We start from the raw sequence: 24,352 nt of genomic DNA, 5'->3' as shown, positions 1-24,352 counted from the left end.
ATCACTGACTGGCTCACTCCCGTGTCCACTTCCATGAAGACTGAAACGCCATTTATCTCCACTTCTATCTTCACTGGAGGACAATCGGTAGTGCAGGTATACACTCCATACACTTCTTCTTGGGGCTGAGCTGCCTCTCTGGCCAAATCATCATACTCCCCGTTGGATTCAAGGTCATCTACCGACTCCTCTGCTAGACAGTGAGTCATATTTCTTTTACACATATGCTGAAGTTTCCCCTTCATGTTACAGGCTTTGCCTACGTACTCAGCAAACTGACACTGGTGAGCCCTATGGTTTCCTCCGCAACGCCAGCATGGTGCTACTCGATTAGCACCCCTCGGCGGACTCTGAGTTCTGGAACCCTGAGGTCTGTGCTCTCTGCCCTGGGCAGAGACACATTCTACGGTCTTGCCTGTGAAAGGCACCATTCTGTGTACAGTACTTGTCGGGTTTGAGTCCACAGGGTGAATAATTTGCTTGGTGCTACAGGTCGAGGTCATGAACGCCTGACTGATGCTGATGGCCTTCTGCAGGTTGACTGTGCTATCGACAGATAATAGCTTGTGGCCAATTCCTATAACGAAGATGTCTCGCAATGCTTCATTGAGGTGCGTGCCAAAATCACACGGTGCCGCAAGTCTCCTGAGGTCGGCAGAATATTTTGCAATCTCCTGGCCCTCAGGTATGTGGTTGATGTAGAATCTGTGCCTGGCCGTGAGGATGCTCTCTTTTAGTTTAGTTGGTCGCGAATTAGTTCATTCAGCTCATTGTATGTCTTATCCTTGGCCTTCGTGGGTGCCAGCAAGCCCCTGACGAGGCGGTAGACCTTGGGCCCACAACTGGTCAGCAGTATAGCCTTGCGTTTCTCCGCCGATGTGTCCGTCTCCCCTGCCAGGTCGTTTGCCACGAAATATAGCTCGAGCCTTTCCCATAAAAACATCCCATCTGTGGTCTTTTAGTGTGCCAAAGGTAGCCATAATCGCTGGAAAGTCCGTTTCTCATCGCCAGTTATTATGTCTGTGATGTACTTATGAATGACTCCACGAGGCAATGTGTTGTACTCAAACTGTAGTGACCTTGGTTCTTTATTCCAAATTCCAGAGTGAGGCACAAGCATAGTGAGCAGCCTTTTATACTGGGCCCTGCCACCAGGGCAGGAAACCCCCAGTCTCCACCAGTTGCACCCTCTAGTGGTGCCAGCATAGCATATACACATTGTAAACCTTATTGATAGTACATCAGGTAAACAAGTCTCCATCTTATGCAACCACACAGTGACTACACAGAGAGTACAACCATAGTCTGCATATACATCAAGTACCACTGGGGAACGGACCATCAGTGTGCAAGACTGGAAATAGCACTTTTGCCAGATATTTGGCTCACAGTGCACCTGTAGATAGGATGGAAAGAATGCCCGGGGAAAACCTGCAAAAGAGGTAAGTTAAAGTTTTTATTATTTAATTGTTTTGCAGTGATTTGATAGAAAAGGGTCTTGTGAATGTTTTGTGATTTTGTTATATTTTGTGTTTTGGAATTTTTTGGGGGTGTTTTGCCAACTTCCCTTTGCCCAAATCGCAGCGGTATCGGCCTCGGAGAGAAGTTTCAGAAAATTCGCAGTTTGTGCCACAAATCCTCGAGCAATGCCGATTTTCACCGCTGGCCGCATTTTTTCCCGAATGTTAGGCCTCAGAATCATCAACGTCATAGCAGTAGTTTTGGCGGAAAAATACTGCCATGACCAAAAATGGAATTTCTAGCCCAATAAGTTTAGTTTTGGTTTTACTTATTATTTTTATGACATGCTGTAAAAAGTCATACAATTGTTCAAAAACTTTGGTTAGAAGTTATTATATCGATGGTGTTTTTGTTGGTGTTTCTCATTGCGGTCGATACTGTAGAAACATCACAGAAGCAGTTTGTACTTATCCTTAAATCGTTCTATTCTTTTGTATTCTTTCTTTGATTTATAAATTATTTTATTCAGCTCAATGTAAAACAAAAGTTCAAATATTTTATTTGGGGCATGGTGATACTGAGACACTTAACTAAGGCAGATGCAAACAGTGGGTACATGTCACATGATCAAATGTCATGTGATGCAGCATCACACAAACAGTGTCACGTGATCAAGTGCCATGTGCTCAAATGTCACATGATTAAATTTCCAGGAATACGTCAAACTAGAGTTGGCAACCTTACCAGTGTTGGGGGGGGGGAGAAGATGGCGACAATACAAGGCAAACACGATACAACAACATTGCAACATTAGATGCAAGAAGAATGTTCCCGATGTTGGGGAAGTCCAGAACCAGGGGACACAGTCTAAGGATAAAGGGTAAGCCATTTAGGACCGAGATGAGGAGAAACTTCTTCACTCAGAGAGTTGTTAACCTGTGGCATTCCCTACCGCAGAGAGTTGTTGAGGCCAGTTCATTGGATATATTCAAGAGGGAGTTAGATATGGCCCTTACGGCTAAAGGGATCAAGGGGTATGGAGAGAAAGCAGGAAAGGGGTACTGAGGTGAATGATCAGCCATGGACTCATTGAATGGTGGTGCAGGCTCGAAGGGCCGAATAGCCTACTCCTGCACCTATTTTCTACGTTTCTATGTTTCTGTGAGCTTTCTTACAGCATTCTTCATCCTCGCCTTTGGCGCACTGAGGCACCCCATCACACCACTGCGATGATAGGACACACTCATTACTTGATCCGCATGGCATACAGTTGGAATGCGAAACTGCAAACAAGAAATATAAAAGAGTCAATGCCATTTTGGGAAAACTCCATTCCCCTGCCGCCCCCTGACCCAGGAACCTATTTATAAAGAAGTCCCAACTATAAACCTCTGTAATGTTTTAAAACAATCCAAAGTAATAAATGTTATTACACAGTAGGAAACATAAGATACAGCAACACCAACTTGCATTTATATAGTGCCTTGAACATCGGAAAATGTCCCAAGGAGCTTAGTCAGAAAACATTGACACCCTGGGACAACGAAGGAGATATTAGGAAGTGTGACCAAAAGAGTGACATAGGCAGTAGGTCTTATAGAAGGAGAGAAAGGTGGAGATGTTTAGGGAGGGAATTCCAGTGCTTAGAGCCCAGACAGCTGAAGGCACGGCTGCCAATGGTGTGGCAAAGGAAGTGTGGGATACTCAAGAGGCCAGAATTGGAGGAGCACGGATATCTCGGAGGGTTGTAGAGTTGCAGGAGGCGACAGAGATAGGGAGGGGTGAGACCATTGAAGGGGTTTGAACACATGAATGAGAATGTTAAAATTGAGGTGTTGATGGACCAGGCGCCAATGTAGGTCAGCGAGCACGGGTGATGATTGAACAGGACTTGGTACAAGTTAGGATACAGGCAGCTGAGTTTTGGATGAGCCCAAGTCTATGGAGGGTGGAAGATGGGAGGCCAGCCAGGAAGGTTCTGGAGGGTTTCAGCAGCAGATGGGCTGTGGCAGGGTCAGAGCTGGAAGTAGGTGCTCTTGCTGATGGAGAAGATATGGGGTCGGAAGCTCAGCTCAGGGTCAAATAGGACGCCGAGGTTATGAATAGCGCGGTTCAGCCTGCGACAGTGGCTAGGGTGGGGCAGTGGAGTCGGAGGTGTGGGAATAGAAGTTGTGATGAGGATCAAAGACAACACCATCAGTTTTCCTAATATTAGTTAGAGAAAATTTCAACTCCTCCATGGCGGACAAGCAACCTGATAACACAGAGGCAGTTGAGGAGTGAAGAGAAATGCTGAGGTAGAGCTGGGTGTCGTCGCCCAAGGATAGACCCTTGGCAAACCCACAGGAAATAGTGCTGGAGTGGGAATAGAAGCCATTGCGGCAGATTCTCCGGCTACAACTGGATATCTAAGAGTGGAACCTGGCGAGGGAAGTTCCACTCAGCTGCTCAGGAGGAGAAGTGTTGGAAGAGGAAGATTTGTTTTTAAATTCATTCCAGGCGCTGGGCGTCACTGGCAAGGCCGGCATTTATTGTCCATCCCTAATTGCCCCTTGAGAAGGTGGTGGTGAGCCGCCTTCTTGAACCGCTGCAGTCCGTGTGGTGAAGGTGCTCCGGGAGGGAGTTCCGGGATTGTGACCCAGCGACGATGAAGGAACGGCCGATATATTTCCAAGTCCGGATGGTGTGTGACTCGGAGGGGAACGTGGAGGTGGTGGTGTTCCCATGGGCCTGCTGCCCTTGTCCTTCTAGGGGGTAGAGGTCGCGGGTTTGGGAGGTGCTGCCGAAGAAGCCTTGGCGAGTTGCTGCAGTGCATCTTGTAGATGGTGCACACTGCAGCCAGGGGGCGCCGGTGGTGGAGGGAGTGAATGTTGAAGGTGGGGGATGGGGAGCCGATCAAAAGGGAGACTTTATCCTGGATATTGTTGGAGCTTCACTCATCCAGGCAAGTGGAGAGTATTCCATCACACTAAGAACATAAGAACATAAGAAATAGGAGCAGAAATAGACCATTTGACCCCTCGAGCCTGTACCACCATTCAATAAGATCATAGCTGATCTGATCCTGGCCTCAACTCCACTTTCCCAGCCGCTCCCGTACCCCTTAACTCCCTTAACATTCAAAAATCTGTCTATTCCCACCATAAATATATTCAATGACCCAGCCTCCACAGCTCTCTGGGGTAGAGAATTCCAAAGATTCATGACCCTCTGAGAGAAGAAATTTCTCCTCATTTCTGTTTTAAATGGGCGACCCCTTATTCTGAAACTATGCCCCCAGTTTTAGATTCCCCTCTGCATCTACCCTATCCAGCCCCCTCAGAATCTTATACGTTTCAATAAGATCACCTCTCATTCTTTGAAACTCCAAGGCGTATAGGCCTGATCTGCTCAACCTTTCTTCATATGACAAGCCCTCATCTCAGGAATCAACCCCGTGAACCTTCTCTGAACAGTCTCCAATGCAAGTATATCCTTTCTTAAATAAGGAGACCAAAATTGTATGCAGTACTCCAGGTGTGGTCTTACCAACTCCCTGTACAGTTGCAGCAGGACTTCCCTGCTTTAATACTCTATCCCCTTGGCAATAAAGACCAACATTCCATTTGCCCTCCTGATTACTTGCTGTATCTGCATGCTAACGTTTTGCATTTCATGCACAAGTACATCCAGATCCCTCAGTACCACAGCATTTTGTAATCACTCCCCATTTAAATAATAATTTGCTTTTTTATTTTCCCGACCAAAGTGGATAACCTCACATTTTCCCATATTATACTCCACCTGCCAAATTTTTGCCCACTCACTGAGCCTGTCTATATCACTTTACATCATCCTCACAATTTGCTTTCTGACCCCATCCTCATCATTATAGGCAGTCCCTCGGAATCGAGGAAGACTTGCTTCCACTCCCAAAGTGAGTTCTTTGATGGCCAAACAGTCCGATATGAGAGCCACAGACCCTGTTACAAGTGGGACAGACATTCGACGGGGGAAGGGGTCGGTGGGGCTGGTTTGCCGCACGCTCCTTCCGCTGCCTGCGCCTGGCCTCTTCATGCTCCATGCGTCGAGACACAAAGAGCTCAACGTCCTCCCGGATGGACTTTCTCCACCTCGGGCGGTCTGCGGCCAGGGTCTCCCAGGTGTCAGTGGTGATGTCGCACTTTACCAGGGAGGCTTTGAGGGTGTCCTTATAACGTTTCCACTGTCCTCCTTTGGCTCGTTTACCATGAAGGAGCTCCGCATAAAGCATTTGCTTAGGGAGTCTCGTATCTGGCATGTGAACTGTGTGGCCTGCCCAGCGAAGCTGATCGAGTGTGGTCAGTGCTTCAATACTGGGGATGTTAGCCTGGTCGAGGACACTGATGTTGGTGTGCCTGTCCTCCCAGGGGATTTGCAGGATCTTGCAGAGACATCGTTGGTGATATATCTCCAGTGACTTGAGGTGCCTTCTGTACATCGTCCATACCTCAGATCCATACAGAAGGACGGGTATTACTACAGCCCTATAGACCATGAGTTTGGTGGTAGATTTGAGGGCCTGGTTTTCAAATGCTCTTTTCCTCAGGCGGCCGAAGGTTACACTGGTGCACTGGGGGCGATGCTGAATCTCCGCATCAATGTTTGCCTTTGTTGATAAGAGGCTCCCGAGATATGGGAAATGGTCCACGTTGTCCAGGGCCGCGCCGTGGATCTTGATGATCAGTGCTGTGCGGCGATGACAGGTTGGTGAAGGACCTTTGCCTTACGGATGTTAAGCGTAAGGCCTATGCTTTCATATGCCTCAGTAAATACATTGACTATATCCTGGAGTTCAGCCTCTGAATGTGCACAGACGCAGGCATCGTCCGTGTACTGTAGCTCAACGACAGAGGTTGGGGTGATCTTGGACCTGGCCTGGAGGTGGCGTAGGTTAAACAGCTTCCCACTGGTTCTATAGTTTAGTTCCACTCCAGCGGGGAGCTTGTTGATTGTGAAGTGAGCATGGTGGCGAGGAAGATTGAGAAGAGGGTTGGGGCGATGATGCAGCCCTGTTTGACCCCGGTCCGGACGTGGATTGGGTCTGTAATGGATCCGTTGATAAGGATCACGGCCTGCATGTCATCGTGAAGCAGGCGAAGGATGTTGACAAACTTTTGGGGGCATCCGAAATGGAGGAGGACGCTCCATAGACCCTCACGGTTGACAGTGTCAAAAGCCTTTGTAAGGTTGAAAAAGGCCATGTATAAGGGCTGGCGCTGCTCCCTGCATTTTTCCTGCAGCTGTCGCGCTACAAAGATCATGTCCGTTGTGCCCCGTAGGGGACGAAATCCGCATTGTGACTCCGGGAGGAGCTCATTGGCCACAGGGAGAAGACGATTGAGGAGAACTTGAGCGATAACTTTCCCAGTGGCTGAAAGCGCGGAGAATCCCCTGTAGTTACCGCAGTCGGACTTGTCCCCCTTTTTAAAAATGGTCACAATCACTGCATCTCTGAGATCTCCCGGCATGCTCTCCTCCCTCCAGATGCGAGAGATGAGGTCATGTATCCGCGCTAACAGCGCCTCGCCACCATACTTTAGTGCCTCAGCAGGGATTCCATCAGCTCCCGTAGTCTTGTTATTCTTCAGCTGTTTTATGGCTTTGCCGACCTCATGCAACGTTGGGGTTTCACTGAGGTGGTGGTGGGTCACATGCTGCGGGATGGAGTCGAGAACACTCGAGTCAAAGGCAGAATCTCGATTGAGGGGATCTTCAAAGTGCTCCTTCCAGTGGGCCCTGACAGCCTCGGTGTCCTTGATGAGTGTTTCCCTGTTCTTGGCCAGGAGTGGGGTGGGGCCTTGGGAGTTTGGACCGTAGGTGGTCTTGACTGCAGTGAAGAATCCTCGCACATCATGACTGTCGGCCAGCTGTTATATCTCCTGTGCTTTCTCCATCCACCACCTGTTCTTTCGGTCCCAAGTTTTTTGTGGACCTCAGCCTTGAGCCGTCTGTAATGTTGTTTTTCAGCTCCCGAATTGGGCTGTTGCTTGAGGCTCAGAAATGCTCTGCGCTTGTGATCTATTAGTTCTTCGATCTCCTGATCATTTTCATCAAACCAGTCCTGGTGTTTTCTGGTTGAGTGACCAAGTATCTCTTCACAGGCACTGGTTATAGAGGCCTGGAGGGCAGACCAAGTGCTGTGGGCATTCAGTATCTCAGGGTCATCAAGGCACGCCAGGTTAGCTGTGAGGCGCTTAGCTGGGTCTCTAAATGCCCGGCATTAACTTTTTTGTGGAACTGCTGCTGCTGTCCCCTCTGCTTTGGGGCAATGTTAATGTTGATGATGGATCGGATTAGGCAGTGGTCCATCCAGCAGTCGTCAGCTCCTGTCATGGCGCGGGTGATGCACACATCCTTGCGATCCCTGGCTCGAACAATGACATAGTCAAGCAGGTGCCGGTGTTTGGAGCGAGGGTGCTGCCACGATACATTGTATTTGTCCCTCTGGCGGAACAGGGTGTTGGTGATGAGGAGTTCATGTTCGAGACATTTTGTCAGGAGTAGGGTACCACTGGAGTTGGCTTTCCCTACCCCCTCTCTGCCAATCACGTCTCCCCAGAGAGCTGTGTCTTTGCCGACCCTGGCATTAAAATCACCCAGGAGGATCAATTTGTCACCCGTGGTGACGCGGGACAAGGATGTCTCGAGGTTGGAATAAAAACCCTCTTTAGCCTCATCTGTTGCATCGAGTGTGCGGGCGTATGCAGTGATGACTGTGGCACATTGGTTCCGAGATAGGGTGATACGGAGAATCATGAGGTGTTTGTTAACCCCACAGGGGGAGTCTTTGAGGTGATGAACCAGCTCATTCTTGACGGCAAAGCCGACTCCATGAAGGCGGCGTTCTGCCTCTGGTTTCCCTTTCCAGAAGAAGGTGTAACCTCCACCTTGTTGCTTCAATTGACCTTCCCCTGCCCGCCGGGTCTCGCTTAGGGCGACAATGTCAATGTCAAAGCGTCTGAGTTCCCGGGCAACTATAGCGGTGTGGTGTTCCAGCCTGTTGCTGTTGGGATTGTCCATGAGGATCCTGACGTTCCAGGTCCAGAACTTCATCCTGACCAAGTCCTAGGGGGAGTGTTTGCTAGTGCTGTTGGGGAGGATTTAAACTAATATGGCAGGGGGATGGGAACCAATGCAGGGAGACAGAGGGAAACAAAAAGGAGGCAAAAGCAAAAGACAGAAAGGAGATGAGGAAAAGTGGAGGGCAGAGAAACCCAAGGCAAAGAACAAAAAGGGCCACAGTACAGCAAAATTCTAAAAGGACAAAGGGTGTTAAAAAAACAAGCCTGAAGGCTTTGTGTCTTAATGCAAGGACTATCCGCAATAAGTTGGATGAATTAACTGTGCAAATAGATGTTAACAAATATGATGTGATTGGGATTACGGAGACGTGGCTCCAGGATGATCAGGGCTGGGAACTCAACATCCAGGGGTATTCAACATTCAGGAAAGATAGAATAAAAGGAAAAGGAGGTGGGGTAGCATTGCTGGTTAAGGAGCAAATTAAGGCAATAGTTCGGAAGGACATTAGCTTGGATGATGTGGAATCTATATGGGTAGAGCTGCAGAACACCAAAGGGCAAAAAACGTTAGTGGGAGTTGTGTACAGACCTCCAAACAGTAGTAGTGATGTTGGGGAGGGCATCAAACATGAAATTAGGGGTGCGTGCAATAAAGGTGCAGCAGTTATAATGGGTGACTTTAATATGCACATAGATTGGGTTAACCAAACTGGAAGCAATACGGTGGAGGAGGATTTCCTGGAGTGCATAAGGGATGGTTTTTTAGACCAATATGTCGAGGAACCAACTAGGGGGGAGGCCATCTTAGACTGGGTGTTGTGTAATGAGAGAGGATTAATTAGCAATCTCGTTGTGCGAGGCCCCTTGGGGAAGAGTGACCATAATATGGTGGAATTCTGCATTAGGATGGAGAATGAAACAGTTAATTCAGAGGCCATGGTCCAGAACTTAAAGAAGGGTAACTTTGAAGGTATGAGGCGTGAATTGGCTAGGATAGATTGGTGAATGATACTGAAGGGGTTGACTGTGGATGGGCAGTGGCAGACATTTAGAGACCGCATGGATGAACTACAACAATTGTACATTCCTGTCTGGCGTAAAAATAAAAAAGGGAAGGTGGCTCAACCGTGGCTATCAAGGGAAATCAGGGATAGCATTAAAGTCAAGGAAGTGGCATACAAATTGGCCAGAAATAGCAGCGAACCCGGGGACTGGGAGAAATTTAGAACTCAGCAGAGGAGGACAAAGGGTTTGATTAGGGCAGGGAAAATGGAGTACGAGAAGAAGCTTGCAGGGAACATTAAGACGGATTGCAAAAGTTTCTATAGATATGTAAAGAAAAAAAGGTTAATAAAGACAAACGTAGGTCCCCTGCATGTCAGAATCAGGGGAAGTCATAACGGGGAACAAAGAAATGGCGGACCAATTGAACAAGTACTTTGGTTCGGTATTCACTGAGGAGGACACAAACAACCTTCCGGATATAAAAGGGGTCGGAGGGTCTAGTAAGGAGGAGGAACTGAGGGAAATCCTTATTAGTCGGGAAATTGTGTTGGGGAAATTGATGGGATTGAAGGCCGATAAATCCCCAGGGCCTGATGGACTGCATCCCAGAGTACTTAAGGAGGTGGCCTTGGAAATAGCGGATGCATTGACAGTCATTTTCCAACATTCCATTGACTCTGGATCAGCTCCTATGGAGTGGAGGCTAGCCAATGTAACCCCACTTTTTAAAAAAGGAGGGAGAGAGAAAACAGGGAATTATAGACCGGTCAGCCTGACATCGGTAGTGGGTAAAATGATGGAATCAATTATTAAGGATGTCATAGCAGTGCATTTGGAAAGAGGTAATATGATAGGTCCAAGTCAGCATGGATTTGTGAAAGGGAAATCATGCTTGACAAATCTTCTGGAAATTTTGAGGATGTTTCCAGTAGAGTGGACAAGGGAGAACCAGTTGATGTGGTATATTTGGACTTTCAGAAGGCTTTCGACAAGGTCCCACACAAGAGATTAATGTGCAAAGTTAAAGCACATGGGATTGGGGGTAGTGTGCTGACATGGATTGAGAACTGGTTGTCAGACAGGAAGCAAAGAGTAGGAGTAAATGGGGACTTTTCAGAATGGCAGGCAGTGACTAGTGGGGTACCGCAAGGTTCTGTGCTGGGGCCCCAGCTGTTTACACTGTACATTAATGATTTAGACGAGGGGATTAAATGTAGTATCTCCAAATTTGCGGATGACACTAAGTTGGGTGGCAGTGTGAGCTGCGAGGAGGATGCTATGAGGCTGCAGAGCGACTTGGATAGGTTAGGTGAGTGGGCAAATGCATGGCAGATGAAGTATAATGTGGATAAATGTGAGGTTATCCACTTTGGTGGTAAAAACAGAGAGACAGACTATTATCTGAATGGTGACAGATTAGGAAAAGGGGAGGTGCAAAGAGACCTGGGTGTCATGGTACATCAGTCATTGAAGGTTGGCATGCAGGTACAGCAGGCGGTTAAGAAAGCAAATGGCATGCTGGCCTTCATAGCGAGGGGATTTGAGTACAGGGGCAGGGAGGTGTTGCTACAATTGTACAGGGCCTTGGTGAGGCCACACCTGGAGTATTGTGTACAGTTTTGGTCTCCTAACCTAAGGAAGGACATTCTTGCTATTGAGGGAGTGCAGCGAAGGTTCACCAGACTGATTCCCGGGATGGCGGGACTGACCTATCAAGAAAGACTGGATCAACTGGGCTTGTATTCACTGGAGTTCAGAAGAATGAGAGGGGACCTCATAGAAACGTTTAAAATTCTGACGGGGTTAGACAGGTTGGATGCAGGAAGAATGTTCCCAATGTTGGGGAAGTCCAGAACCAGGGGACACAGTCTAAGGATAAGGGGGAAGCCATTTAGGACTGAGATGAGGAGGAATTTCTTCACCCAGAGAGCGGTGAACCTGTGGAATTCTCTACCACAGAAAGTTGTTGAGGCCAATTCACTAAATATATTCAAAAAGGAGTTAGATGAAGTCCTTACTACTCGGGGAATCAAGGGGTATGGCGAGAAAGCAGGAATGGGGTACTGAAGTTGCATGTTCAGCCATGAACTCATTGAATGGCGGTGCAGGCTAGAAGGGCCGAATGGCCTACTCCTGCACCTATTTTCTATGTTTCTATGTTTGTATGTAAGATACGTGTGCGTGAGTTCTTTTAACGTGGGGTGGCTGCTGCACATCGGCAACCACACGGGCTCAGCTGAGCGAGGTCTTGGTCCAGTGGCAAGGGGGTCTAAGACGACTGGAGACCAGGCACAGCTCGATAAGTCTAATTGCCTACGGCGAGGTGTTGGTCACAAGCTCGGCGCTGGGTAGCACCATTGATGGTAGATGGCCCGAGGCTTGGTTGGGGGGCAGGTATTAGGAAGGTGACTTCCAAAGTTATTTTAAAAGTTAAAAGTTGATAAATGTTCCCAATTTATTTCAAAAGTTTCTAAGAGTTGTTAATAAGTTTTTTAAAGTTTCTAAGAATTGTTAAAAATCTAAGATGTAGATCAATAATAGACTATAAAAGTTTCCCCAATTTAAAAAGTTTCTAAAAGTTTCCCATCTTTGTATCATCAGCAAATTTGGCTACGTTACACTCGGTCCCTTCATCCAGGTCGTTAATATAAGATTGTAAATAGTTGAGGCCCCAGCACTCATCCTTGTGGCACCCCACTAGTTACTGTATGCCAACCTGAAAATGACCCATTTATCAAGACTTTCTGTTTTCTGTTAGTTAGCCAATCCTCTATCCACGCTAATATATTACCCCCAACCCCATGAGCTCTTATCTTGTGCAGTAACCTTTTGTATGGCACCTTATCGAATGTTTTCTGGAAATTCAAATACACAACATCTGCTGGGTCTCCTTTATCCAACTCTGCTCGTTACATCCACAAAGAACTCTGGCAGATTTGTCAAACATGATTTCCCTTTCATAAAACTATGCTGACTCTGCATGACTGCATTATGATTTTCTAAATGTCCTGCTAATGTCCTTAATGATGGACTCCAGCATTTTCCCAATGATAGATGTTAGGTTAACTGGTTTAAAGTTTCCTGCTTTCTGTCTCCCTTCTTTCTTAAATAGAGGTGTTACTTTTGCGGTTTTCCAGTCCGCTGGAACCTCTCCAGTTTCAGGGAATTTTGGTAGGTTACAACCAATGCATCCACTATCTCTGCAGCCACTTCTTTTAAGACCCTAGGATGCATGCCATCAGGTCCACGGACCTGACTCCTGACTTGTGCCTTGTAGATGGTGGAAAGGCTTTGGGGAGTCAGGAGGTGAGACACTTGCCGCAGAATACCCAGCCTCTGACCTGCTCTTGTTGCCACAGTATTTATGTGGCTGGTCCAGTTAAGTTCCTGGTCAATGGTGACCCCCAGGATGTTGATGGTGTGGGATTCGGCGATGGCAATATCATTGAATATCAAGGGGAGGTGTTTAGATTCTCGCTTGTTGGAGATGGTCATTGCCTGGCACTTGTGTGGTGTGAATGTTACTTGTCACATATCAGGCCAAACCCGAAAGTCGTCTAGGTCTTGCTGAATGCGGGCAGGGACTGCTTCATTTTCTGAGGAGTTGTGAATGGAACTGAACACTGTGCAATCATCAGCGAACATCCCCACTTCTGACCTTATGATGGAGGGAAGGTCATTGGTGATGCAGCTGTGTTCAACCATGTCAAAGCAGCAGAAAGGTCGAGAAGCCGGGGCGTGATAGTGCACAGGTCACAGAGGGTGTCATTTGTGACTTTGATTCGGGCTGTTTCAGTGCTGTGACAGGGGTAGAACCCTGATTGGCGAGGTTCAACCATGGAGTTGCAGGAAAGCGAGGCACAGATTTGGGAACTGACAATACTTTCAAGGACTATGGACAGGAATGGGAGGTTGGAGATGGGGCGGGAGTTTGTCAGGACAGAGGGGTCAAGGGTGGGTTTTTTTGAGCGGAGAAAAATAAAAAAAGATAGACTTGCATTTCTATAGTGCGTTTCACAACCACCAGATGTCCCAAAGTGCTTTACAGCCAATGAAGTACTTTTTGGAGTGTAGTCACTGTTGTAATGTGGGAAACGTGGCAGCCAATCTGTGCACAGCAAGCTCCCACAAACAGCAATGTGATAATGACCAGATAATCTGTTTTAATGATGTTGATTGAGGGATAAATATTGGCCAGCACCCCAGGGATAACTCCCCTGCTCTTCTTCGAAATCCGTGGGATCTTTTCGGTCCAGCTGAGTGGGCAGATGGGACCTCAGTTTAAGGTCTCATCCGAAAGACTGCACTTCCGACAGTGCAGAACTCCCTCAGCACTGTACTGGAACCAAGATTTTTGTGCTCAAGTCTTCGGAGTGGGACTTGAACCCACAACCTGCTGAGCCACAGCTGAACCAGGGGCACTGACAGCAGATTGGTGGGGAGAAACATAGAAACATAGAAAATAGGTGCAGGAGTAGGCCATTCGGCCCTTCTAGCCTGCACCGCCATTCAATGAGTTCATGGCTGAACATGCAACTTCAGTACCCCATTCCTGCTTTCTCGCCATACCCCTTGATCCCCCGAGTAATAGAAACATAGGAGGACAGTACCTGAGGAGAGGGAATAATTTACAATGTTAGCTAGAATTGGGGGGGGAGGTGGGGGTGGGGAGGAAGGGAAGTTGCGTGGTCAGTAGTTTAGTAGGAATCATCATCATCATCGGCAGATCGTAAGCACAGAGCATTTCTGAGCCTCAAGCAACAGCCCAACTCGGGAGCTGCAAAACAACATTACAGACGGCTAAATTCTCAGGTCCAACAAAAAACCCGGGACCTAAAGAACAGGTGGTGGATGGAGAAAGCACAGGAGATACAACAACTGGCCGACAACCACGATATGCGAGGATTCTTCGCTGCAGTCAAGGCCACCTACAGTCCAAACTCCCAAGGCCCCACCCCGCTCCTGGCCAAGAACGGGGAAACACTCATCAAGGACAGCGAGGCTGTCAGGGCCTGATGGGAGGAGCACTTTGAAGATCTCCTCAATCGAGACTCTGCCTTTGACTCGAGTGTTCTCAACTCCATCCCGTAGCACGCGACCCGCCACCACCTCAGTGAGACCCCAACATTGCACGAGGTAGGTAAAGCCATAAAACAGCTCAAGAATAACAAGACTACGGGTGAGGATGGAATCCCTGTTGAGGCGCTAAAGTATGGCGGAGAGGCACTGTTGGCGCGGATATATGACCTCATCTCTCTCATCTGGAAGGAGGAGAGCATGCCGGGAGATCTCAAAGATGCAGTGATTGTGACCATTTTTTTAAAATGCAGTATAATGTGGATAAATGTCAGGTTATCCACTTTGGTGGCAAAAACACGAAGGCAGAATATTATCTGAATGGCGGCAGATTAGGAAAAGGGGAGGTGCAACGAGACCTGGGTGTCATGGTTCATCAGTTACTGAAAGTGGGCATGCAGGTACAGCAGGCGGTGAAGAAGGCAAATGGTATGTTGGTAGCTAGGGGATTTGAATATAGAAGCAGGGAGGTCTTACTGCAGTTGTACAGGGCCTTAGTGAGGCCTCACCTGGAATATTGTGTTCAGTTTTGGTCTCCTAATCTGAGGAAGGACGTTCTTGCTATTGAGGGAGTGCAGCGAAGGTTCACCAAACTGATTCCAGGGATGGCTGGGTTGTCATATGAGGAGAGACTGGATCAACTGGGCCTTTATTCACTGGAGTTTAGAAGGATGAGAGAGGATCTCATAGAAACATATAAGATTCTGACGGGACTGGACAGGTTAGATACGGGAAGAATGTTCCCGATGTTGGGGAAGTCCAGAACCAGGGGACATAGTCTTAGGATAAGGGTTAGGCCATTTAGGACTGAGATGAGGAGAAACTTCTTCACTCAGAGATTGTTAACCTGTGGAATTCCCTGCCGCAGAGAGTTGTTGATGCCAGTTCGCTGGATATATTCAAGAGGGAGTTAGATATGGCTCTTATGGTTAAGGGGATCAAGGGGTATGGAGAGAAAGCAGGAAAGGGGCACTGAAGGAATGATCAGCCATGATCTTATTGAATGGCGGTGCAGGCTCGAAGGGCCGAATGGCCTACTCCTGCACCTATTTTACTATGTTTCTATGTTTCTAAAAAGGGGACAAGTCCAACTGCGGTAACTAAGGGGAATCTCCCTGCTACCAGCCACTGGGAAAGTTGTCGCTCGAGTTCTCCTCAATCGTCTTCTCCCTGTGGCCGAGGAGCTCCTCCCGGAGTCACAATGCGGATTTCGTCCCCTACGGGGCACAACGGACATGATCTTTGCAGCGCGACAGCTGCAGGAAAAATGCAGGGAGCAGCACCAGCCCTTATACATGGCCTTTTTCGATCTTACAAAGGCCTTTGACACTGTCAACCGTGAGGGTCTATGGAGCGTCCTCCTCCATTTCGGATGCCCCCAAAAGTTTGTCAACATCCTTCGCCTGCTTCACGATGACATGCAGGCCGTGATCCTTATCAACGGATCCATTACAGACCCAATCCACGTCCGGACCGGGGTCAAACAGGGCTGCATCATCGCCCCAACCCTCTTCTCAATCTTCCTCACCACCATGCTCACTTCACAATCAACAAGCTCCCCGCTGGAGTGGAACTAAACTACAGAACCAATGGGAAGCTGTTTAACCTACGCCACCTCCAGGCCAGGTCCAAGATCACCCCAACCTCTGTCGTTGAGCTACAGTACACGGACGATGCCTGCGTCTGTGCACATTCAGAGGCTGAACTCCAGGATATAGTCAATGTATTTACTGAGGCATATGAAAGCATGGGCCTTACGCTTAACATCCGTAAGGCAAAGGTGCTTCACCAACCTGTCATCGCCGCACAGCACTGATCATCAAGATCCACGGCGCGGCCCTGGACAACGTGGACCATTTCCCATATCTCGGGAGCCTCTTATCAACAAAGGCAAACATTGATGCGGAGATTCAGCATCGCCCCCAATGCGCCAGTGTAACCTTCGGCCGCCTGCGGAAAAGAGTGCTTGAAAACCAGGCCCTCAAATCTACCACCAAACTCATGGTCTATAGGGCTGTAGTAATACCCGCCCTTCTGTATGGATCTGAGGTATGGACGATGTACAGAAGGCACCTCAAGTCACTGGAGATATATCACCAACGATGTCTCCGCAAGATCCTGCAAATCCCCTGGGAGGACAGATGCACCAACATCAGTGTCCTCGACCAGGCTAACATCCCCAGTATTGAAGCACTGACCACACTCGATTAGCTTCGCTGGGCAGGCCACATAGTTCACATGCCAGATACGAGACTCCCTAAGCAAATGCTTTATGCGGAGCTCCTTCATGGTAAACGAGCCAAAGGAGGACAGTGGAAACGTTATAAGGACACCCTCAAAGCCCCCCTGGTAAAGTGTGACATCACCACTGACACCTGGGAGACCCTGGCCGCAGACCGCCCGAGGTGGAGAAAGTCCATCCGGGAGGCCGCTGAGCTCTTCGCGGCAAACCAGCCCCACCGACCCCTTCCCTCAACGAATGTCTGTCCCACCTGTAACAGGGTCTGTGGCTCCTGTATTGGACTGTTCAGCCATCAATGAACTCACTCTGGGAGTGGAAGCAAGTCTTCCTCGATTCCGAGGGACTAATCCCTCGAAATCAAGGAAGATTGCTTCCACTCTCAAAGTGAGTTCTCAGGTGGCTGTACAGTTCAATGCGGGAATTACAGTCTCTGTCACAGGTGGGGCAGACAGTGGTTGAAGGAAAGGGTGGGTGGGGAGTCTGGTTTGCCGCACGCTCCTTCCGCTGTCTGTGCTTGGTTTCTGCATGCTCTCGGTGATGAGACTCGAGGTGCTCAATGCCCTCCCGGATACGCTTCCTCCACTTTGGGCGGTCATGGGCCAGAGATTCCCAGGTGTCAGTGGGGATGTTACACATTATCGAGGAGACTTTGAGGGTGTCCTTGAAGGGTTGCCTCTGCACACCTGGGGCTCGCTTGCCGTGTAGGAGTTCCGAATAGAGCACATGCTTTGGGAGTCGTGTGTCGGGGATGTGGATGATGTGGCCCGCCCAATGGAGCTAATCGAGTGTGGTCACTGCTTCAAAACTAGGGATGTTGGCCTGAGCGAGAACACTGACGTTGGTGCGTCTAACCTTTCAGCGGATAGGGCTGTGAGCAGGAGGTGGTTCTCATTGACAAGATGAGCTCAGAGAGGGCATAAGGAGAGAAAAGAGAGAAAGTAGTGTAAAATGTTGGTTCAATATTTATCCCTCAACTGACATCACTACAGATTATCTGGTCATTATCGCATTGCTGTTTGTTGGACCTTGCTGTGCGCAAATTGGCGGTGTTTCACACATCACAAGAGTGATTACACTTCAAAAGTATTAATTGGCTGTAAAGCGCTTTGATACGTCCTGAGTTAGAGCAAGATGCGAGCTCTTTCTAAATCTTTCTAAATCTCTCTATACTAATTCAAATCATTCATTCTATATCTATGACTCCCCCAATTTCATTTTTAACATAGAAATATAGAAACACAGAAATTAGGTGCAGGAGTAGGCCATTCAGCCCTTCGAGCCTGCACCGCCATTCAATATGATCATGGCTGATCATGCAACCTCAGTACCCCGTTCCTGCTTTCTCTCCATACCCCTTGATCCCTTTAGCCGTAAGGGCCACATCTAACTCCCTTTTGAATATATCTAACGAATTGGCCTCAACAACTCTCTGTGGTAGAGAATTCCACAGGTTCACAACTCTCTGGGTGAAGAAGTTTCTCCTCATCTTGGTCCTAAATGGCTTACCCCTTATCCTTAGATTGTGACCTCTGGTTCTGGACTTTCCCAACATCGGGAACATTCTTCCTGCATCTAACCTGTCCAATCCCGTCAGAATTTTATATGTTTCTATGAGATCCCCTCTCATTCTTCTAAATTCTAGTCGATCCAGTCTTTCTACATATGTCAGTTCTGCCATCCTGGGAATCAGTCTGGTGAACCTTCGCTGCACTCCCTCAATAGCAAGAACATCCTTCCTCACATTAGGAGACCAAAACTGTACACAATATTCCAGATGTGGCCTCATCAAGGCCCTGTACAACTGCAGTAAGACCTCCCTGCTCCTATACTCTGTACAAAGCTTTACATTTTTCTGTTAAATGTAATTTTCCCTTGAGTTTGCCTAATTTGCCAGGTCAGTGGAAATCTCGCTGCAAACTTTCAGCTGCATTCTCTGGATGGGACTTTGATGGTGGGAAGACTCTTTATGAGCGAGCACCGCTGGTTCTCCTGCTTGGCCCCACACCACGTCATGGAGAAAACATTGGAGAAAAAGTCTTTTTTTTGTTAACACAAAACTTCTCATTTGTAACGTGGCAGCAGTAAATGGTCAACCTCGGTTACAGTACTCACCAAAGTACCAGATGATGGCTGATATAATGCCAAAAGCAAACACCACGCCAGCCACAATCAAGCCAATAATGATATGTTTCTTTTTACCTGTAATGACAGCACCGTATAAAAAATATTAGAGGCACACAGAGCAGTCCAATGCCTCGACCTAAGATAGCAGCGATCGGATTGACCTCCATTTTTACACAGAATTACATAGAATTTTACAGCACAGAAACAAGCCAGTTGGTCAAATTATACTCCGCACGAGTCTCCTTCCTCCGTTCTTCATCTAACCCCATCAACATAGCTTTCTTTTCCCCTCATGTACTCATCTAGCCTCCTCTTAAATGTATTTATACTACTCACCTCAGCCACTCCCTGTGGCAGCGAGTTCCACATTCTCACCCCTCTCTGAGAAAATGTTTATGAATTCCTTATTGGATTTATTAGTGACGATCTTGTATTTCTGGCTCCAAGTTTTGGACATCATCACAGGCAGTCCCTCGAATCGAGGGTGACTTGCTTCCACGTCAAAAAGTTCTCAGGAGTTTCAATGATGGACCTAAAATTCCAGGTCCGAACTAAATGTTGAAGGGTGGAAGATGCCTGTACGTGAATTTTTTTAACGTGTGATGGCCGTTACACACCAGCCACACGGGCTTGACAGAGCTAGGTCTTGGTCCAGTGACAAGGATTAACCAGGACAACTGGAGACCAGCTCTGCTGCATGGACCTAGTGAGCACACATATCGCAGTGTGGGCTGGTCCGTGCTGCCCTGGGCCCTCGCCTCTCCTGGGACCCGATCATATCCGTCTACAATCTCTCTTCGCTCTTTTGCCCCGACCTCGCCGCTCCTGCTGTACCTGCCCACGCTCCAATCATCGACCTGGACCTTGGTGACTGTCGCTGCTCTCCTGCTCCAGCACGTGCTGCTCGCTGGAGTAGTACACTGGCACGCTGCTCCTTCCACTCCCCGGCCTGCTCCGATAGTGCTCGCAGGCCGGGGACCGCACATTTTAGCTAGAACTATCTTTAAATTTTGTTCATCAGAAACGGATCTTCTGTATATGCAAACAGAAGGAGCAGCGTGGCGGCCTAGCCCAACAGACCAATCTCTACATCTACCCTATTGAACCCCTTCCACCCTACCTATTTGAGCTGGACCACTGGCTGGGGTACTATTGGTAGCTCGGCAGTATGATGGAGTATAAAAGCAGGGAAGTCTTGCTACAGTTATACAGGGTATTGGTGAGGCCACACCTGGAGTACTGCATGCAGTTTTGGGTTCCATATTTACAAAAGGATATACTTGCTTTGGAGGCAGTTCAAAGAAGTTTCACTCGGTTGATTCCGGGGATGAGGGGGTTGACTTATGACGAAAGGTTGAGTAGGTTGGGCCTCTACTCATTGCAATTCAGAAGAATGAGAGGTGATCTTATCTTAAAAGGGGTCAGAGGGTCTAGTAAGGAGGAGGAACTGAGGGAAATCCTTATTAGTCGGGAAATTGTGTTGGGGAAATTGATGGGATTGAAGGCCGATAAATCCCCAGGGCCTGATGGACTGCATCCCAGAGTACTTAAGGAGGTGACCTTGGAAATAGCGGATGCATTGACAGTCATTTTCCAACATTCCATTGACTCTGGATCAGTTCCTATGGAGTAGAGGGTAGCCAATGTAACCCCACTTTTTAAAAAAGGAGGGAGAGAGAAAACAGGGAATTATAGACCGGTCAGCCTGACCTCAGTAGTGGGTAAAATGATGGAATCAATTATTAAGGATGTCATAGCAGCGCATTTGGAAAGAGGTGACATGATAGGTCCAAGTCAGCATGGATTTGTGAAAGGAAAATCATGCTTGACAAATCTTCTGGAATTTTTTGAGGATGTTTCCAGTAGAGTGGACAAGGGAGAACCAGTTGATGTGGTATATTTGGACTTTCAGAAGGCTTTCGACAAGGTCCCACACAAGAGATTGATGTGCAAAGTTAAAGCACATGGGATTGGGGGTAGTGTGCTGACATGGATTGAGAACTGGTTGTCAGACAGGAAGCAAAGAGTAGGAGTAAATGGGGACTTTTCAGAATGGCAGGCAGTGACTAGTGGGGTACCGCAAGGTTCTGTGCTGGGGCCCCAGCTGTTTACACTGTACATTAATGATTTAGACGAGGGGATTAAATGTAGTATCTCCAAATTTGCGGATGACACTAAGTTGGGTGGCAGTGTGAGCTGCGAGGAGGATGCTATGAGGCTGCAGAGTGACTTGGATAGGTTAGGTGAGTGGGCAAATGCATGGCAGATGAAGTATAATGTGGATAAATGTGAGGTTATCCACTTTGGTGGTAAAAACAGAGAGACAGACTATTATCTGAATGGTGACAGATTAGAAAAAGGGGAGGTGCAACGAGACCTGGGTGTCATGGTACATCAGTCATTGAAGGTTGGCATGCAGGTACAGCAGGCGGTTAAGAAAGCAAATGGCATGTTGGCCTTCATAACGAGGGGATTTGAGTACAGGGGCAGGGAGGTGTTGCTACAGTTGTACAGGGCCTTGGTGAGGCCACACCTGGAGTATTGTGTACAGTTTTGGTCTCCTAACTTGAGGAAGGACATTCTTGCTATTGAGGGAGTGCAGCGAAGATTCACCAGACTGATTCCCGGGATGGTGGGACTGACCTATCAAGAAAGACTGGATCAACTGAGCTTGTATTCACTGGAGTTCAGAAGAATGAGAGAGGATCTCATAGAAACGTTTAAAATTCTGATGGGTTTAGACAAATTAGATGCAAGAAGAATGTTCCCAATGTTGGGGAAGTCCAGAACCAGGGGTCACAATCTAAGGATAAGGGGTAAGCCATTTAGGACCGAGATGAGGAGGAATTTCTTCACCCAGAGAGTGGTGAACCTGTGGAATTCTCTACCACAGAAAGTTGTTGAGGTCAATTCACTAAATATATTCAAAAAGGAGTTAGATAAAGTCCTTACTACTAGGGGTATCAAGGGGTATGGCGAGAAAGCAGGAATGGGGTACTGAAGTTGCATGTTCTGCCATGAACTCATTGAATGGCGGTGCAGGCTAGAAGGGCCGAATGGCCTACTCCTGCACCTATTTTCTATGTTTCTATGTTTCTATGAAACGTATAAGATTATGAGGGGGCTTGACAAGGTGGATGCAGAGAGGATGTTTCCACTGATGGGGGAGACTAGAACTAGGGGGCATGATCTTAGAATAAGGGGCCGCCCATTTAAAACTGAGATGAGGAGGAATTTCTTCTCTCAGAGGGTTGTAAATCTGTGGAATTCTCTGCCTCAGAGAACTGTGGAGGCTGGGTCATTAAATATATTTAAGACAGAAAGAGACAGTTTCTTAAAAAATATAGGAATAGGGGGTCATGGGGAGCGGGCGGAGAAGTGGAGCTGAGTCCATGATCAGATCAGCCATGATCGTATTAAATGACGGAGCAGGCTCGAGGGGCGAATGGCCTACTCCTGCTCCTATTTCTTATTCTCTTATGTTCTTATGTGATCTCACTTTCTGATTACATAGGATTATATCGGATATATAGCAGAGAAACAGCCCATTGGGCCCAACCAGTCCATGCCGGTGGTTATACTGCACTCGAGCCTCCTCCCGTCTTTCCTCATCTAAATCTATCAGCATAACCCTCTATTCTCTTCTCCCTGTATGCTTGTCATTCATCCCCTTAAGTGCATTTATCATCATCATAGGCGCTCCCTCGTATCGAGGATGACTTGCTTCCATGCCAAAAAGGGATGAGTTCACAGGTGTTTCAATGAAGGACCTAATATTCCAGATCCCGAACTAAATCCTGAAGGGTGGAAGATACCTGTGCGTGGATTTTTTTAATGTGGGGTGACCATTGCACACCAGCCACCACACGGGCTTGACAAAGCGAGGTCTTGATCCAGTGGTAAGGATTAGCCAAGACTAACTGGAGACCTGCTCTGCTGCACAGGTTGAGTCAGCACACATATCGCAGTGTGGGCTGGCCCGTGCTGCCCCTGGGCCCTCGCCTCTTCCTGTATAAAGAAGCATTTATACTACTCACCTGAACCACTCCCTGTGGCAGTGCATTTCACATTCTCACCACACTCTGAGAAAATAAGTTTATGAATTCCTCATTGGATTTATTAGTGGCTATCTTATATTTATGGCTCCTAGTTTTGGACTCACATACAAGTGGAAAAATCTTCTCTGCGTCTACCTTATCCAAACCCTTCATAATATTAAAGACTATCATGTTACCAGAGTTTAACTTTCTTTAAACTCTAATTGCCGGTATGAAGTTTTTATACATAAAGTTGAAACACATAACTTTTAGCATTTTATAAGTACATATATAGTTTCCCCACAAGCAGGCTGTTAAAAATTGTGATCACGCACATCTGTATGCACGGAGCATTAACCCCTTCCTGAAAGTACTCTTATGAAAATGCAACGTAATTATAGATAGCCGCCCCTCAGAGTTAATTTTGCAAAAGCCAGTTCATACTGGCCAATCACAAGTGCATTGACCATGCTTTTCCAATATGCACGCCTGTATAGCAAGCCCCACTGCGGAGCAGGGTCTGGCAATATTCACCTTATCGATTCCTCTAAATGTCCTTTTTTAATAATTTTCCCCACTAATTTTCTCCCCTCCTGTTAAATATCTGCCTGTAAATGCGTCCATGGTATTTTCCTCCTCAACGATTATCAACGGTAAGCATTCTGTTCCTCCCCCGTGCGGAATGAAATGGTGAAGGGAGACATGGTCCAGGATGCTCATCCAACACGATCTCCTTACCAGGTGCCTACTGCCTACTGCTGAGACCTGCACCTTCACAAGTCATCTCTTCTGTCATCCGATACAGAGATTTTGGTAAACGAGGCAAAGAGACAACTTGCAACTGGCATTAACGCAGAAGAATTCGACTGATGCCAAAGGTGGAAAGAACAAAAGTGGTGCAAGTTGACGGGCATTATTGAATCATACCAACATTCCTATTTCAATCGGAATATGGGGGACTAACAGGATTCAATGCAAGAGTTCCTAAAATTGGGGGAGTGGGGTGAAAATGCACAAGGTACCTCTAGGTTAAGTGCTCGTATTATTGGTACTCGGTTTTATAATATTTCTTACGTCGTAAACTACTTCTCCTTTGTAAAGCAGAGGTACAGGTAGCAACTCTTCACAACACAAGGCACCAATAGATTTGTACCTCCGTGGGACTTTATCGTGTCAGCTTTGGCCTAGTGAAAGCACGCTTGCCTCTAAGTCAGAAGGTTGTGGGTGCCAAGAGTCTTGAACACATAATCTCGGCTGACATTTCAGTGCAGCTCTGAAGGAGTGCCACACTGTCATGTAGGTGTGTTTTGGACGAGATGTTGCACTGGGCCCCGTCTGCCCTCTCAACTGGATGTAAAATATTC

At 47.5% G+C, this 24,352-nt stretch overlaps 1 protein-coding gene across 1 annotated transcript in view; it reads right to left on the bottom strand.

The window, feature by feature from the left end:
- The window catches only part of LOC139276388 (transmembrane protease serine 2-like), a 125,643-nt gene that overhangs the window by 87,807 nt on the left and 13,484 nt on the right, over positions 1–24,352 (bottom strand). The window contains exons 3-4 of the mRNA XM_070894313.1: positions 18,940–19,026; positions 2,637–2,744 (exon numbers count right to left, since the gene is read on the bottom strand). Of these exons, the coding sequence (XP_070750414.1) occupies positions 2,637–2,744; positions 18,940–19,026 (195 nt within the window). The remainder of the gene's footprint in view (positions 1–2,636; positions 2,745–18,939; positions 19,027–24,352) is intronic.

Source organism: Pristiophorus japonicus, chromosome 11 (genome assembly GCF_044704955.1).
Source record: "Pristiophorus japonicus isolate sPriJap1 chromosome 11, sPriJap1.hap1, whole genome shotgun sequence".
Classification (NCBI taxonomy): domain Eukaryota; kingdom Metazoa; phylum Chordata; class Chondrichthyes; family Pristiophoridae; genus Pristiophorus; species Pristiophorus japonicus.
The sequence above is the reverse complement of the archived record's forward strand: the minus strand, read 5'-3'. Positions and strand labels throughout refer to the sequence as shown.